General features: G+C 37.3%; 1 protein-coding gene across 4 annotated transcripts in view; it reads right to left on the bottom strand.

The window, feature by feature from the left end:
* Cpeb4 (cytoplasmic polyadenylation element binding protein 4) overlaps nt 1–19,339 on the bottom strand; it is a 62,105-nt gene that overhangs the window by 8,085 nt on the left and 34,681 nt on the right. Inside the window, exons 3-7 of one of the 4 annotated variants that reach the window (XM_051167381.1) lie at nt 15,234–15,284; nt 7,196–7,219; nt 5,464–5,637; nt 1,509–1,598; nt 823–941 (exon numbers count right to left, since the gene is read on the bottom strand). In XM_051167381.1, coding sequence (XP_051023338.1) covers nt 823–941; nt 1,509–1,598; nt 5,464–5,637; nt 7,196–7,219; nt 15,234–15,284 — 458 coding nt within the window. The remainder of the gene's footprint in view (nt 1–822; nt 942–1,508; nt 1,599–5,463; nt 5,638–7,195; nt 7,220–15,233; nt 15,285–19,339) is intronic. The other 3 variants (XM_051167383.1, XM_051167382.1, XM_051167384.1) reach the window with 3 other exon arrangements.

Raw genomic sequence — 19,339 nt, forward strand, 5'->3', positions numbered from 1 at the left:
GTGAAAGGCGGGATTTCCTGGAAAGTTTGCCGGTTAGGGGAGGAGAGGGTTTTGGACCGGGTAGAGGAGGATGGTCGGGAATGGACGAGGACCGGCCCAGGGGTCATAGCGGCAAGTGCTTGAAATACGTGTATGTTATGAGGTTTAGAGTAGTTTGTCTAGTTTACGAGCAGATTAGGATCAGTTCAGACTCTGCCCAGCGAAGTGCTGGCAGCCTTAAAGTGCGTTTCAGTCTCCCCGTGCCAGTTACTTGCTTTGTAGGCCAAACCGATACAATTTAAAGTAACACAACACCAACTCATAGCAGCTGTGGTTCCTGCACAAGATCAAGCTAGTCACAACTCCAATATGGGTAGGGGAGATGCTGACCCCATCCCTAATGCTTTTGGCAGGAGTTGTCTACTAGGGGAGAGGCAGTCAGTTTTCTTCAGTAGTGTGGCCCATGGTTGGCTGACCATGCTCTGGAGGATGGCTCTATACCCACGCACAAACATATGGACAACACTAACTAGACTCAGTAAGTTACTAGAAGAAGGAAAATAGAGGAGGCTGAAGAGGGGAGTGGAGGGAGGAGGATGAAGAGATGGTGTAGTTGGGAGAAGGATATAGTGGAGGGATTGGTTTCTGAAAGTCAGAGGGGCAGATGGTGGGTGACCCAAATACATTGTATTCATATATGAAATTACCAAAGAATACATAATAAAACCTATTACACTCTATTTTCAAACATATAAAATTAAGTAGAAAACATAAGATGTTTTCACACAAAGCAGGTGAACGGAGGCATAAATAAAAGGAAACCTTATGCTAAGCTACACTTACTGGTTTATCCTTGATGGTTGGACTGGATACACACAGGTAGAGTTTTCCATCTTCTTCAATACATGCATCAATGAGAGCCTGGACAGAACTTTCATCTTGAAACAGCAGGAATGCATAGCCTAGAAAGGAAGAAACAGAAAATAAGACTTAAACGTTTTGTTTTCTTTGTCATACATAGGATAAAAAGCTTAAACTAAAATTAAGGAAGGGAAAATAGAAAATATGATAAATTAAAACAACATTCCTACTAAAATTCTGAACACTTCAATAGCTCATTTTAGTAGAAATAATTTTTTAACATCATCTTTCTTTCTCTTCCCTTTCTCCCCCTCCCTCTCCTTTCCTCTTCTCCCTCTCTGTCTCCTGCATGAAGGTCAAAGGTCAACTTGCAGGAGTTGGTTCTCCTTATTCACTATATGTGTCCAGAGGGACCGAACTCTGGTTGTCAGATATGGCACAAGTACTAGGCTTCTCCCCAAGTCCACTTGGTAGTATCTGGAAACATCCTGTAATGTGTAATTAAAATTGACTTAAAAGTATATTAGGTAGAAATTTAAAAACACATTTAGAAAAGCATAAATTTAACAACAAAAATTTTACAGTGAAAATTAAACATTTATGAAAAGTCTTACTATTAGACAATCTAAGAATAAAATGTACTTCAAAATTGGAATCTCAAGAATTACCTTTTGGTGGAAAATAAGATTTGCTCTCTGCTTTATGAGGCCAATCCACAATCAAAGGGCCAAAGCGACGGAAACTAGCTGTGATCTCATCTAATGAAAAACAGCAACAAGAAAAGTTGGTTTAAATGTATGAGCTTTAGAAGTTTTCGTAATATAAAATCACTTTACTGTAATGAGGTCACAAATATCCTGCAGCTAGAATAATATGGCCACTCAAACAAACTTGGGGTTTCAATTTTTCATTATTACATTTTTATGTACTTATCCAGCACAAAGAAAGAAAACAGCGACAGAGGTAAAACTAGAAAACGACTAGATCTCAACTTTCTTCCGTGACTGACATGTCCATTACCTGCCCTGTGTTTCCCCCCCATTACCTGATTATTACCTTTTTTTTTTTTTGTTCTCCCTTTTAATAAAAATCTCTCCCCAACAACATGAAGAGCTCTTGTATTGTGCACTGTATCATGTACTCATTACACTCAGGACTTGGTCTGCCTTCAACTTCTCCCTTTTCCTCTAGTGAGATACATCTATGAATCAATTTATCCATCCATCATCTTACTGATATTATGCTTTATAATTCCCAAATTCTACGGTTGCTATCAGCTCAAAGCAAGGTTACTTCCTTTTATAACTATATGTGTTAGGAAATCAATACTGATACAATTACTCTCCAGTGCTGAGACTCCATCTGATCAAGAGTCTTATCCAGAGCACATGCTGTGTTAACTGTCAAATCCCTGAAGCACTAGCCCTTCTCAGTTCTCCACATTCAGTTTATATAGCAGTGGTTCTCAACCTGTGGGTCTTGACTCCTTTGAGGGTCAAAGGACCCTTTCCTGGGTGTCACTAAGACCATGTGTATATGAGATATTTGATATTTACATTATAATTCATAGCAGTAGCAAAATTACAGTTATGAAGTAGCAATGAAAATAAATTTATGATTGGAAGTTATCACATGAAGAACTATATTAAGGGGTCACAGCATGTTTCATAGTGTGCTGCTAAGACTTAGTGTTTGTGCACTCTATTTTGAAAATCTTCATGCTGAAATCAAATCCCCATGTTGAGAGAACTTACAAGAGCCTGAGGTAGGTGACTGGGCTATAAGGGTAGAAGTCCCATCAACAGTATCAGTTATCATATTTATTCATAAAAGAGACCCCAGAGAGCTCCTTGCCATTTCTATCATGTGGGATTACAATGATGGCTATTAGAAAAAACTTGACAAGGCAAGGAATCTCCTAATGAGCTTCCCAACCTCCAGAACTATGGTGTTTGTGAGTAGCCTGCTCTATGGCATTTCCATCTAGAAGTACCCTCATTTGCATATGTATTCTGCTTCCTCATGAGCAGCTTCATGTTATATATCCCAAACACAGATATTACCAAATGATTCTGTGTCACTTCATTTTTTAATTAGACACTTGGTCACTTGGCTTCTGCTTGGTTTCTCTATCAAGAATCCATTTTCCTCTCTGTTTTTGATTTGCACTTTGCAAGGAATTCTGTATTACCTACCAGCAAACCGCTGCGTTAGTCATGCCATCAATTAGAGGGCGTCCATTGATAGATCTGTACCCACCATAATGGCTACCAAATGTTGATGATATTCCCACCATTTCTTCTACATTTGCTCATCAGTGTTGCATAGTATGAAAGAGCTCTGTTTTCTCTTCTAGTTATTTATTATATCCACACACATCTACTTTACTTAACACGTTAAAATAGTTCCCTCTTTAATTATTTTGATGCTTTATCTTCCACCTTCCTCCATGAGTGAGCCACTGGGAGTTCCCAGGACCTTCTGACCTTTCCCTGTCATTTGCATTTCCCTACTTTGTAGCTCAGGAAGATATTCTGTATCTTGTTTTCTTGCCTTACCTCTAGAATCATGGCAACACATGGAATGCTATTTATTTATTTATTTTTAAAGATTTATTTATTATGTATACAGTATTTTTACCTGCCCGTTCTCCTGCACACCAGAAGAGGGCACCAGATCTCATTCTAGATGGTTGTGATCCATCATGTGGTTGCTAGGAATTGAACTCAGGACCTCTAGAAGAGCAGACAGTGCTCTTAACCTCAGAACCATCTCCCGGGCTCCTTTAGAATGCTATTTAAAAATGCAGAATTGTACAAGGGAAGGGCTAACAATTGAGATGTAATATGAATAAATTAATAAAATATTTTAAAAAATTAAAATGCAGAATTGGTTCCTTTTAGTAGCAAAAAGGAAAGGTTATATGCTCATAACTAGAGGGTATTCATTGTTTCCAAGTCTCCTTCAGTAGATATGTTTATAACTATTTTTATACCTAAATATATTTTAAAAACCAACAAACATATTTTGATATCCCCAATGCAACTCCAGCATCTCATGGGCTTTTCTAGCCTTTCTCCTTCCCTTGTTTAATCTCCCTCCAGACATGAAACAGTTCAGTCTATCTGATATACCTGTTTCTGCAGTACAATTCAGCTCGAATGAGACTGACTTGCAGGAGAATGCTGCTAGGCTAACTTGGAAGTTGTATGGTTCATAAATGACTTTTCCTGAGCAAGGTGAGTTAGATGGTAAGAGGAGAGCTAAGGATAATCCTCTTAGGAAAGGGAATGCCTCTGCTTGTGTGACGCAAAGCTAGAACCTTCTCAGCTCCAGCTTAAGAAAATCCAATCCAATCCAACATACAGGGTTCTCTTGCAAGAGAGGAGGGACCAGCCTTGAGGGCTGGCTCCTGGCATTCTCTCACGTACTCAGTGGTCCATCTTTATTAACCAATGTTCATGACTACAAGCAGCATATAGCTTTGTTGCTTTAGGAGCACTGCCACAGCACACTGGGCCTCCTGACTTGCTTGGACTGTTCAAGTTATGTCCAAGTACTGACACTGTTTTTTTTTTTTTTTCCTGTTTCAGGTACAAAGCTTATTCAATGTCAAATGATCTGCCTCTCACCCTACATCTCATAGAAATCCTGTAATTTTTACTGTGCAATTCTGCATATTACAATATTCTTTAAGCTCTGCATTTTGAGGGTGGTATGGAGAATGGGTATGAATGGAATTGAAATTTCGTAGTTTTATCAAGTTATTTAACAATTCTGTTTGTTATAATCTTCAACCTTCTAGAAGCTGAATAAACTTGATGTCAGTCTAAGTGACAAGTGACTAAATATTATTAAATCTTACACTCTTAACTGATGCCCCCACGTCCTTATACGGCTAGTGACCGACTCAAGTCTCAGCTCCAATACTTGCTCTATAACGTGAGTTTCCCTAGACATTCCATCTAAGAAGGCTCCTTGCATGCTAGACCCCATAACACTGCTTTCTAATACTGTTCTCTGATACTTTCTCTTGTGGTTACATACTATTTATGTGCCCTCCCCATTAGAATGTAGGTTCTGCAAACAGGGCTCTTCTATCTTATTTACTTCTATAAATAAGCTGAAGAACAGCGCAGCTGTTTAGAGAACACATGAATGTTTGCTGAATGAATGTGTGTGTGTGTGTGTGTTTATAATTTAATCACTTTTAAGAGTCTCTTTCTTGTAGTACAAGTATAGACTACATTTTTTTAAAGTTCATGCTTAATCTAAAATTTGAAAATTTGAAACAATCAGAGGTAGGAAAGAAATTACAAAACAGAATAGGGCAGTTAAGCCTATGCTGTCTATAATAGAATCCTTGGGAAATTTTCTCTGGGACTTTTCTTGCTTTCCATTGAATTTGGTCCTTGCTCCAGCTCATCCTCACGGTCCTGATCCTCTTCCTTCTGAAACTAATCTTATGGTATGATAAGATGACAGGACAAGAGAACAGGTGAGCAAGGCTGAAAGAGGCAGAGCCAGGAAGGACAGGGACTGTAACAACAGCAAACCCTAGGTACAACTTCCCCATGGGCCACCCTATGATGCGGGGCTCCAAACAGTCCTTCCTGAATATACCTTCATCGATGTCAGGAGGCAATCCACCCACGAACACTTTGCGGGAATACCGTTCCACTCTCTCCCCATTCTGGTGAGTGAAGCAGTGAGGTGAACCCAGGCCGCTATGCAGAGGTTGATCCCCTCGGCCATCATCCAGGAATCCATCTTCCATGGGAAACAATGAAGACTGACCTGAAACAGAGAGCAGAACAGAAAGCTAGTAGGAAAAGCTCCTTGTAATTAGTATACACCAGAGAAAATATGAGCTGATTAGACTGCTACTTTTATTTGCTCACTAGATGATCACTTATGCTCTTGAGTTGTTATCACCTTAAAGCCTACTGAGTCAGAGGGACTATCCATAGTTAAACAGAGGCTACTCAAGTGTCCCACTGGAACGCAGAAGCTTCGGAATGTGACATGGAAGCACAGTGGAAGAGAGCACTCTCTTGAAAGCAGTTGGCAGCAGACTGCACTGCCTTGGCAAGTGCCCCATGGCAACCTACACAAGTCAGGAATATTAAATTTGGCTATAAAATGCTGGTCACATAAATGTCTTTAATGGACCAAAAGAGTGTGCTTTTGCACATTTTCCTAAGAATTTACTTAAAATGAGCAAGTCAATTTTAAGTGAGTGCTCAAAATTACTTTACCTTAACGAAAAGGATATAACCAAGGCCCACTTAATGTTGGTACCCAACTGAGTATTTAAGATCTGGATTCATGCTAGAGATATATTATCTGAGTAATTATCACCTTACCAAGGATGTCATCTGTTTTGAAAAACTATCCTAGAAACTGAAATTCTGATCATCTGGATTATATATAAAGTAGAAAAGACTAGGAATACCAATGTGTCTAAGTCTTCTCATAATATCTGACGAGGAATAGAAATGTCTGTGTTATAAGCAAAGCACAGAGGGGCAGACAGCTACACTCTCTCAAGCTTTCTTGCTGCTCAGGCTGCTATTCACTTCTAAGTGTTCTCTGAGGAACTGTCAACTAGAAATCATCTCAAGTCTATTCCTTTATTGGAATGCTCACATGTCCTTTGGTTGCCACGGTTGTAAGTCCCATTCCCAAGCATAGATAGTAAATGTATCTTTGTCACAAATTTATCTTTATGCTATTAGTAAATTATGACCCAAAATGGCTCTACAATTGGAGATTTCTTTCTGAATGATCTTTTTTTAAAAATCACATTTTAAAGCTAAGTGACTTAATGGTCGTATAAAATAACAAAAGTATTACAGACAAGAAAGCTAAGTTCAGTTGGGTACATCTAAAAAGCGAGTCTTAAATTCCCCTACGATTTCTAAAGCATTTGTAGAATTACTCATTTATTCAGTTCATTGTATTTTAAAAACTAAACAAATGTATCATGTTTACTTAGTAAAACAAGCTGATGTAAGTTACTTAAGTATAAATGACTCTCCAATTAATAAGATATTTTTTAGTCTAGATTTTAAGGATTCAAATCTTTTAAAAAAATTCTTAAATTCTTCTACAGAGTTAAAAAGGGCAAATATTTAAATATAAGTAAGCCAAAAATCTAATATAAAGAATTTAAACATAAGCCCCACCGTCCGGGTAATTTGTCAAGCTCCTTAAGTCCAACTACAACACGATTTGATATAGGTCACACCCAGCTGCTCCCCTTCACTCCTTCCCCACACTGACTATAAACTGGGTAAGCCCGAGTCTTCTCCATATAGAACTGACATTCAAAAGTGAGAAACATTGATGTTACCTCTCCTTCGCCCATAAGTCCTTGCTGCATGTCAAATGAGAAGAAAAAACAAAAAAACAAACAAAAAACAACCTTTCAAACATTGTCAAAGAATCCACTGAGATTTCATCTATGAGCTTTTGAAATGGAAAGATGGTCACATTCTTTATTTCCTGATCTATGTATCAAAAACCAAGGAATTGGATGATGGTGATCAGTTTTATGCATTTTAAAAAGAGAACTTCAAAGATACCATGAATCTTTACTGAACTTTACTTGTTTTAAAGAAAACCCTTGGCTATAGTCATTATCCCAGGGCCAAGACATTATGAAGCTAAGGCTGTGTGTGTCATGATCTACACCACAATTACCACTATGTTAATTATATTTTCTCTCAGATTTCCATGCTAGCAATTTAGTAAATAAATCAATATTGAATTTATTACTTCACCACTTCAGAATACACATTTTACAGTATTTTTCTATTCATTCTAAATAGAAGAAAATCTAAGTGAAAAATTTAGGCAATTTATATATTGTCATTAGTCAACAGTTTTACATCCACAAACAAACACACACCAACAAAAAAGCTTCTACCCAGTCCCAAATGTTCAAAACTGAAGGTCTGACATTTTGTTACCAAGTCAGTTGCAGTTCAAAGGAAGGGAAAAGATAATTGAGTCCATAAGAAATAGCATAAACTTTAGATCAAGAACATCTGAGGAAATGCTTCTTCTGAAATGAACTGGCACTGAAGGACTACCCTGTTCAAGGGCCTTGATTCAACATTTCCTAAGCCTGTAGTCTAAGCACAGTGGATAAAACAACCTGAAGCTTTGACTTCAAGGAACCAGTGATTGTATATGCCACAGGGTCACACAGCATTTGTAATGACAATGAAGCATGCCTATGGTTACCGTGACCTCTCTTTACCCACTTTCATGTTCCATGGTTTCGGTTGCCAATGTTACATCTCAATTTGAAAATATCAAACGCAAAGTTCCAGAAATACAATCTATAAGTTCTGAGTAGCATTATGGAAGCTGGTATAGATCATCTTGTTGTCTAATGTGTTCATGCTGTTGTGTGCTGTCTGCCTGCCTGTTAGTCACTTGGGAAATATTTTGAGAAAGACTATATTCATAGAACTTTATTACAGTGCAATTTAAATTTGTTTTCATTATTTTTGTTAATTTCTTATATACCTTATCTGTAATTAAACTTGATTGTATGTATGTATGTATGTATGTATGTACGTATGTATGTATGTATGTATGTACGTATGTATGTATGTATGTACGTATGTATGTATGAACGTAGGTATGTATGTATGTATGAACGTAGGTATGTATGTATGTATGAACGTAGGTATGTATGTATGTATGTACGTATGTATGTATGAACGTAGGTATGTATGTATGTATGTATGTATGAACGTATGTATGTATGTATGTATGTATGTATGTATGTATGTATGAACGTAGGTATGTACATATAGGAGAAAACAGTATATAACACCACCATCAATCTTGGATGTCTTTGGGGAACATATTTCTACTGGTCATGTAGTGTGTCAACAGGGACAGAAGAGGAAGAATACCTTGAAGTAAATAGAATCTAGGTGAGATCTTAAAGGAAAAACAGGAAGAGTATCAGGATTGCCATGCTACACAGGGCACTGCCATGTTCAGGCCAAGAATGTAGCATGGCTGAGATTTGGCTGGGGACTAGGTTTAACTAGGACATTGGGATACGCTCTTTAGATGTCACTCTAAAAACTGCTAGGACTTTCCCTCTTAGGCTTCTTGACACAACACAAATCAGTTCAACTCAGAACTATAAGATGAGTATTTTGCAAACTAAAATTAGTTTTCATACACTTCTACCATTACTACATAGCACTGGATTCCACTGAACTACTAGAGTAAATGGACTAAGATAGCAGCAACACCGCCCTCAGGGAAAGCTTGGTAAGGGTGCATCTCAGCGACTTCAAGGCTAGCAGGGAAAGAGCTACCTTCCAACTTACCAGGCAGAGGTTAGAAAGACAAGTGACATCACAAAAGTGGGAGACTGCTTCAGAACATTCTGTTTAGATAACCACTTCAAAGACAAAGTAGTTCAAGAAAGAATGACTTGGGAATCTGAGTTCTATTTTTAAAAGTAGATTGACGCTGCTTCAATTTCTGAGAAAACATATTTAAAAGAATGGCTTTTAAAAGCTACAAAGCCAACATGAAAACTCACATATCTCCCATTTAAAAAAATCCTTCAAAAATAGTAAGAGTTGCAGATAAATAACTAAAATAAAGTATCTGAAAAAAATCTTCATGTATGAATTCTCAATTTTTATTAAGTACTATAAAGTTAAGTGGTTAATGTACAGGCATATAGGGTAACTTCTGGGATTAATGTTTGAAAACTAATCAGACACTTTCCCCTATTAAGGGGAAAAGGCTGCAAGTGCACAGTGTTTACAGCTTTAAAAAACTTTAAAAATAAAACAAAATTGGTCTACACCAGTACTGAAAACAATGGCATTTGGAACTTAAAATGAGAATGTACTTTTTTTTCCTGCTTATATTTTGTACATGTGTGCACATGAATTTAACATGTGACATACACAGCAAAGTAAACAAGCTGTAAGTTTGATGAACATGCCTTTTTACCCTATATAGATATACTAACACTCCTTCCCTACCAACTCCAAGTCATATTTGGAACACACATTGTGAAGAAATACTTGAAACACAGACTTTCTTGGGGAAAAAGTCACATAGATTTCTAATCTCATGATATAAAGTGTACCTTGTCATTTGATGTTTTGCAAACACTAAGGGAGTGACAAGGGGGGAATTCCCAAAGACACATGTTTTGGGAAAGTTCTGGTTAAGTCAGCTGAAGTACACTGTGCTAAGAATTTTATTTTCCCAAAGTTACTAAGTGGTTGACCGTATCATTTTTAGATACATGCTCATATTGCTAGACGGTTATGAGCTTTAAAGGGTACATATTCATATTGCTAGGTAAAGCCCCTAGTCTCCATCAGAGTTAAAATGAATACTATTTGTATAAGTATACCTTTATTTTTATTGTTCACTTTGAGCTTACAGAATCTTCAATGATTCATGTTCAGAACTAACAAGAGTCAAGAATAGTAAAACTTGCTTGAAAAATTGTGGTCATAAATGTCTATAGCTTCTGGATCCATATTATTACATCTATTGATAAGTGCTTCATTTCTAAAACACCTCTATAGGACTGCTTACAGATGGATTTCATATCAGCCTTATATTCACAGTCAAATTCCCTCTAGTAAAACATTCCATTAGTCTGTTGGCTAGAATTGCAAAGTAGGTACAGAAAAATTGGTCTCTCTCTCTCTCTCTCTCTCTGTCTCCCTCCCTCCCTCCTTCCTTCCTTCGCTCCCTCCACCATTTCATTGTAAAAGTGAGTTACTATTTTTTATTAATAAGCATCTTTGCCCCTTCTCATTTGAAAGTAGCCATACCAGGATATATTTATAAAAAGAAAACACCTATTATATAACCCTTTTAAACATGTGCAAATATTACTGTATGTGTACCAGCAGACACACACACACACACACATACACACACATACAATTCAAAGACCTGAAACTTATAGTTATTAATCTATGAACCAAAGAGGGTAGATCTCAAAAGCTGACACAGATCTACATTTGAGATCAAGGCATGCAGTTCAACAAAGATGCAAATAATAGTTTTAAATGATTTTATAACAAGTATAATTTAATAAATTCACTGTCAAAATTAATTACACACATAGCTTGTAATTAAAATTTCTGCCCACACTCCAGGCAAACAATCTTCCTCCTCCATTCTAAAAGCCCATTAAGACACAATATCTTAGCTGGGTGTGGTGGTGCACACCAGCACTCGAGAGGTAGAGGCAGGTGGATTGATGTGAGTTTGAGGCCAGTCTGGCCTACAGAGTGAGTCCAGGACAGCCAAGGGTACACAGAGAAACCTGTCTCAAAAAACCAAAAGTAAAATAAAATAAGGGAACTCCCCTAAGCAAAACAACCAAACCAAACCAACCAACCAACAAACAAACAAAAAACCCACAAACAGTGTCTTTGATAGCCTTTAAAAGATAGATCTCAACACTCTTGCTCTGGACCAAGCTAACACTTGATGCTTCTAAATGAACAGATAGCATCAAAGGAAAAGAACTACATCAATGAGTTCTAACACCTAACATTCTGTTGTTGTTCTAGATCTTCTTGTGTCCAAAGTTTATCTTTCAAACAGCTAATTCTAAGGGCTAAAATAGTAGAGAATGGAGAATTGAAAATAAAATCTAAGGGAAAAATGACAGAACAAAAGTACAGACTTCTCTTTTTAGCAGTCGTGACTGCTTTAGCAGTCCTTAGGTAAAATTAAGCATTAGCATAGGGATGAATACAATCAGTCTTTCAGTCAACATCTAACTTTGCGCTTAAGTCACAGAAAAACACTTGAGGTAAATCTGGCTCATGTTTAGCTCTTTGATTTAACTCAGAAGCTAAGTTTCAAGCTTATTTTTCAGACTCATAAAACGTGCGTATTAGGTAAAATTTACTAGTAAAAGACATTCATTATGCATTTTAATTTTCCCACACCCAAATTTACATCCTGAAGTTTTACCTTTAAGGACTTCAGAATATGGTAGCTTTTGGAGATACGGTCTTTAAAGAGTTTTAAAGTTAAGTGAGGATCTTTGTTGGGCTCTCATGCCACATGCGCCCTGCCCTTCTAAGAAGAAATCAGGATGCAGATGTGTAAAGAGGGCAGCTATGTAAGGAAAAGCCATCTGTACACCAAGGCTATGTCTCAGAGACATCACTCCAGAGCATACCTTGATCTCAGAATTCTAGCCGCCACAGCTCTCACAAAGTGACTTCTAGCCTCCACAAATGTAGGAAAAAACTATTAAGTAAGTCACATAGTCTGTATGCTTGTTACTGACTCTCAGAAAACTGATACACTAACATGGCACCCAAAAAGTGGCTAGAAAAATTTGACTTTTAAATACATTTAATCTCAAGAATTCCCCCCAGGAAAAAATAAAAACAAACCTTCTATAAGTAAGGAGAAGTGAGGTGTATACTACTCTGAACTGCACTACTGCTTTACTGCTTTACACTGGCACATCTTTGAAAAGTCACTAGTCCAGGAGGGCCCCTGGCTAGTATGAAAATGGGTGACTAAAGCACGACACAACAAGAAGCCATGGGATCTATGGACCAGTGAGCCATTTTATCACTGTGCACGCAAATTCTGATGAAATTCCAATCTGAACTAGACCAAACTGGGGAAAAAAATCAGCCCCTTTCTATTTAAACTCACTTCCTCACCCAAAACTCTGAGATTGCTTGAAATTTTCAAAAGAAGTTACATAATAAACCAGTCAAAGGTCAAATGTTTGTATTGAAACGTACAAAAGGAGGAATAAGTAGCTCTTATTTTTAATCTAAAAGAGAAGGAAAAGGCTCTGACTGCTGACACCAGTGAGGTAAAGTTCTGGAAGACGTAAAACATAGCACTTCATAGACAGAAACACTTGCCATGGTTTTAGGCTCCCTGCGGCCCTGCCAGTCTTGGTGATAAAGTGACAAGATATCTGGCTTTTATTATCTATTTTTTAAACAGTGAAAAGTTGAGGGAGCTACATTTAAAAGTAGTGGTTTGGGTTATTTACCTCAATAACAAAGATAAAGCCTGGCTCACTCCAGACAACTCTTACAGACACACAGCTCACCAATCTGTTGTTGTTGCTCCTTTTTATAAATCTTTAGTGCTTATACTCTCAGCCCAAAAAAGAATGATTTTAATTTGACTATTATGTTGGTGTGATGATAAATGATTTAGCTATTTTAATTTTCAAACCTATAAGATGGGAGGTTTCTGTAATTCTGAACTTGTCTATTTTAAGCACATTTACTCCCACATATTAGATTTCCAAGATAAATACATCCAAAATCTAACCTAACCCAAGAACAAAGCTACTAAGAATCAGTGCAATAAGATCAACTTATTATAGAAGTGGTACATCTGCAAGAATGTTTCATAAACATGGCTGAAGGAATAGCCAACACCCACACCTAAGGAAAAAGTCATCTTTATTATTTTTCCTTTGCTAAGTAAGAGTCACTGAAAATAAACTATTCATAAAATAAATATGTATAGGGGGCTGGAGAGATGGCTCAGCGGCTAAGAGCACTGACTTCTTTTCCAGAGGTCCTGAGTTCAATTCCCAGCAACCACATGGTGGCTCACAACCATCTATAATGTGATCTGATGCCCTCTTCTGGCCTCCAGGGGTACAAGCAGACAGAGCATTGTGTACGTAATAAATAAATAAATAAAAAAATGTAGAGAGAAAAAAAGGCATAACAAAAGGATTTAAACGTATTGATCTTCAAGGGAAAGCTCCTAGAGAGTCTTTCTCACTTCACTGATTCAACTCAACAACTTCATGAGGAAACTGACACAGGTAAAAGCCAACCACTTTGCCTGGGATCATTCAGCTACATCCCAATCTTGTCTCACTGTAATTTCCAGCACCAGGGCCTGAGCCTGGATCTATCTAGTTTATAGGAAAAGATGAATGTTGTTTGGGATGTCCTTCTTATGCCTTCATCATTAGGTGGTAGGTTGGTAGGTTTTAGCTTAGATGCTTTTGTGCCACTGTATTATATGCTGAGCATATTATGATGGTTTCTGCTGAATAGTATAGTTACATATTTTATAGATATTTATTGCTACTATTATTATTTTATTAATTTCTTGTACTGAGCATAAAGAGATCCAAGTGTGATCAAAGAGTGAGGTTTAGTGACATACAGCTTCCAGAAGAGCTGGTGGGCCCAGCACCTCTCGTTCATCTACTCTGTTGTTGACTTTTGAGAGGTGGCTAACAAACCTATATCCCACATAGGACACTATTTTCAAGTAGTAACTAAATGGAGACCTGGTTATAACAATCATTTTCAATTCCTCATTTACCGTGAAACAGACAAGGTGTTGTTGTTGTTGTTGTTATTGTTTCTGTTTGCTTGAGAAATGATGAGAGAACAGCAAGAATAATTCTTGGAACATAGAAGATATTTAAGAGATTTGAAATTAACAGAAATCTGGGTTTAAAAAAAAATCAGAACTCTCTCCGTGGTTAAGGCTGGCTCTTCCAGAGGATCTGAGTTCAGTTCCCAGCACCCATATAGCAGCTCACAACAGCTTGTAACTTTAGCTCCAAGGAATCCTCCTTTTCTGGCCTCCACAGAAACCCACACACATGTAGCATACACTCATACAGACACATACAAATAAAATTAAAAAATAAATCTTAAACACACATGTGCGTGTGCACACACACACTAGCAAATAAAAAGAAAGACTTCTGTATTCCACCTATTCTAAACTGTGATACCAAAACATACACATTCACTTTAAAGTTCTTTAATGCTGTGAGTAGAACCCTTTGCCTTCCCTGTGGACTTTAACTTTCTTCTGGCATGCACACATAAAAAGGAGGGTTTCTGGGCACATTAGAAGTGTCTGGGTCAGGGAAGGAGACTCCATGGAAGGAACTGTAAGGACTAATTCATCTCTACTCTTCATGTTCTCCTCGATGGTAAGTAATGAATGACCTTGTTGAAATGTAAAGCACTGGTCTTGGGCTGCCTCTTTCTGGGTCTAAGTTTCTGGTCACCCTCTCTATTCCTGACATTTGCTCTGCAGAAGCTAACTAGTATTTGATGAAGGTGGTCTGTGTCATTAAGAGATTCACACTCTCTCTCTTCATTAATTGCAGAATAATTGAGTGGCTTTCAGTATTTTTAGAGAAAAGGTTCTGTTATAATTTTGAGGGACAAGAATTATTATCACAATAGGTGATTAATAGCAATCAACAAATGTCATTGCTGAACAAATTAGTGTCATATCTGCACTTGTTGAAGCACAAATACTATATTTTCTTAACCTGATACTAACTTCAGGTTTGTGCACTTCACTAGGGTAAATCAATTATCACTTACCATTAATAAGCAGAGAATTATCGGATCCTGGGTATGAATAGTTTAGACGACCTGAAGGTAAAAGAAGGCCGTTACTAATTTTTTTCATAGATATTTTAAACTTATTCAATAACAGAGTGGTGTTGATGGCTTCCAATATGCAAAGCATTTACAAATTTGCGTTATGGGACATGGGTTTGTTCTAAGGAACATAGAGCATCAGAGGATGTATCAAGCATTGATGCACCATCTGAAGGTGATAAAGTCTCCCTCATGCTTCACTAGTAAGTCAGCCTCATTTCCAACCACCACCCAAAGTGCTTTCCTTTACACCACTGTGTCTGACACCAACCTAAAATAACAATCTTGAAATCTTATGCCCCATAAATATGACATATTTCTCATTTGTGTTGGTTGTTACTTTTTGTAAAGGATGCAATTAACTACAGTATTTTTTTTTTTTAATGTGGCTTTTTCCTTAGGAAAAAAGTTTTCATAGGCAAAGGCATGCTGGCAGGTTTGAATTTGGGGTTTGCGCAGTACAAAGTGAAAGTAAAGAAGAAAGTTTGTCTGACTTTTTTACCTGCTAGAAAGAGCTCAAAGCTGTGACACAGATGATGAGCAGTGAGCACTCAATAAGTGGACCGTCACTTGGATTCCAAGTTTGAAATGTTTCATACTTTTTGAAGTTAAAAATCACTATTCAAGCTACCTGCCCCCCCCCAAAACAACAACCATAAGAAAAAAGAAAAAAGAAAAAGAAAAGGAAAAGAAGAAAAAAGCTTGTGAAAGTACTCAAATTGTTGGATGAACTGTCTTCCAAAGGCAATGAGATTTCTCTGCCTTTAAGAAATTGTGTTTCTGGTTTTTGAAGCACCTGTATATGTAATGTGAGCTATCTAGTCCACAAATCCTCACTGAATACATAGTGTGTAGATTCTAAGTCACAAAATAAATATAATTAAGCATCCATGCTCCATGTACCCATTTTTACCAACCTTCAGAAAAATGGTGGTGAGCCATTAGCAAGTACAGCAAAAGCTAAAAACCTGGTTGCTAATTCTCGACTATAGTCAGGAGTATTGCCCATGTGTGACTGACTCTGAAGTACAAAGGTTCCTTTAGGAAACAGTTCTGGCCTCACAAAGCTGTGAGACTGAGGACCTGTGGAAAAGCAGAGACTCTGGCAAGCCTTCAGGCTGGCACAGGCCTTCTCCCAATGCCAGTTCATGGAGCAATCTGGGAACCAGAGTTAATATGGTCCCACCAACCCAATACTATGTAAAACAACTCTTCAGAAGGAAGCTTCAATGTTAGAATCTTCCCCTGGAAAGGAACTCACAGGAACAAAAAGAGAAGTCTGTTCTTTGTTGCCAGAATCTGTAACTAACCCACAATCCGAAGCTGGGGTCCAACATGAACAAACCACAATTGACTAAACTTTACAACCAATTTACAGTCAAGTAACGGGGCTCTCTAAGATTAAATTAACTGCTCTAGTGAAGATTTCGGCTTATTGCTATTTAGGGAGTAAGTGGAAGAATGGAGATAGGAAAAAAGTGAAATCTGAGTTTGATACTTCAATTTCTGCCTAAATATTGGTTTATTTCCTTACTGCTAATGTACAGGTCAAGCACACAACTCTGGTAAAAGCCACTGGAACTGCTTTACCTACAGCTTGAATTCTATCCTTGCTACAGCATACTCAAAATTTAAAAAAAAAAAAAAAAAAAAATGGACCTGAGATGCATGAAACAGGATCATGACATGAACTGTTTAAAACCAGCGGGGAGGGTTCTCGCTTGATTTTCTTTCTTTCTTTCTTTTTTTAAAAAAAGATTTATTTATTTATTATTTATTGTATATGAGCGTTTTATCTGCAGAAGAGGGCATCAGATCACACTATAGATGGTTGTGAGCCACCATGTGGTTGCTGGGAATTGAACTCAGGACCTCTGGAAGAGCAGGCGGTGCTCTAAACCATTGAGCCATCTTTCCAGCCCAACGCTTGATTTTCTTTAACCAAATGTCTGTCTAGATTTTGTTGCTATACAGATCTCTAAGCAAATGAGTTAACAGGAGCTATCAAAACCATTTTCTTTCATCATCGAACATTTTAACAAGATGAACTAAGAAGGCAATTCATAAGCAACAACACTTACATTAAGACTAAGGGCTGAAAAGAACTGTCTGTCATCTGAGGATGCGCTCTAAGTTCTTTGGTGCTAGCACTGTGTAGAAATCAAGGCTGTTCCATATGAGCCATATCGTCTCTTATTTTGAGCTAAGAAAGGCTACAACAATGGGAATCTAAATGACAGATTACCACACTAGCTGGTCCAGTTAAACAAAATTCAAACTTACCAGAAACATATCTTTTGGGTACTTTTTGAGGACAAAGAAATATTTTTACTTCACAGACACAAAATTTGGCCTTGCTTAGGTGTGTGTCCACTTTTAGGTGAGTGACGTTCCGCAACTGGTCTGCTCCTTAGCTTTCTGAATATAGCAGTTCTACCCTGCACCCAAGGCACAGCATGATACTGGGAGCCACCGGCTTTAGCTTGTCTTGTGATAGAGTTACTGCAAGGCAAGCACCAGCTTTGATCTCAAGAGGCCCATACAATACGCATATAACATCCTCCTAAAGCAATCAAGAATTCTTCCCCAAGTCTTAAAGTATCAGCAGTGGCATTAAGAAGTTTCCCCCCTTCTTTTTAAGTTTCGCAATGTTTCTAAATTATGTAAATTCTTTCTACAACTAAGTAATCAAGTCACTCATAAGTATAGGTAATAACTATCACTTTCTGGAAATCCTTCCAAGGCGCCCATCACACTATGTAGGAACTGAATCGTCTACAAGCTATCCCCACTGTCCCTCTGTGCCTTCTGTTTTCTTTGCTCTGTGGATTCCAATACTGATCACTTTCCTACTCAATGGGCAAGGCACTGACTATCCCTTCCCACAGATTCACAGTAGGACTCATTGCATGTTCTGAGTGAAGGACTAGATACTGTATCTACCTGTCTTAGTACCTGTCTAGCTAGCTAACTATCTAAAGAGTTCTTTAAAAAATTCACAGTGAAAGCATGAGAATCGTAATTCATTTTAAGTGATGAATTGAAATAAGCATTTTGTTAACACCAAAAATCCACAGGTCATATTACTTTTATTCATAGTGTTCAGGCAATTGTATAACATGCATCCATATGCACCTGTTGATACAGAATCACAGTAGTGTCATTACCCCAAGATTTTCTCTGTGTTCTGCCTATTCATTCTGTCTGATTACCCAAATTTTAGATCTTTTGTAGCCTTCCCCTTTTCTGGGTTATCATATAGCTGAAATCATAGAACCAAGCCATATCAGAATGGTTTCTTTCACTTTCTGGAGATGTATGGCTCTTTTATGTCTTTTCTGGAGCTTGACAGCTCATTTGTTTTAGTATCAAGTAATATTGCATTGCTTGTATGGAACTTCTAAAGGATATTTTGATTACCTCTAAGTATGGCTATTATTAGTTAACCTGTTAGAAAAAAAATCTGTGTGTTGGTTTTGTTAAGGATACAAGCTTTTTCAAATATTTTCAGGGTCATCTTTTTTTTTTTTTTTCAAGATACTTTTCCCCAAAATGGAAACCTCTTTTAAAATTAACTCATCAAATTTTACTTCTAGCCACAACAATAGCAACTCTTATGTAACCATTTGAGCTACTGGATAAATTCTCTTATCTCTTTTATATAATAAATGCCCTTTGGAATTAAAACTTAAAAAAACAAACCAACAAACCTATCTAAGTTTACTGTTTGGGCATCAGAATACAATAAAATCATTCTAATAAACTTTAAACATCAATACTTCACAAATGGTTAAAAGATAAGATAACAATAATTGAGATAGGTGAACATAAATATAACTCAGTGTCTGTGGTTGGGTTTTTTATTTTGTTTTCTGTTTTTTTGATAACTCATCTATCTATAAATATATTTCTGTACATTTATAATTTAGTTTCTGAAAGAAAAAAAATGGCATTAGGATTTTAGGCAAGTGAACCTTTTTGATGGCTAAAATTCCATCCCTGAAGGATTTTGCTATTGATAATCTCCACTATCTGATCAGCCCTCC

This window comes from Acomys russatus, chromosome 25, assembly GCF_903995435.1.
Source record: "Acomys russatus chromosome 25, mAcoRus1.1, whole genome shotgun sequence".
Taxonomy (NCBI): domain Eukaryota; kingdom Metazoa; phylum Chordata; class Mammalia; order Rodentia; family Muridae; genus Acomys; species Acomys russatus.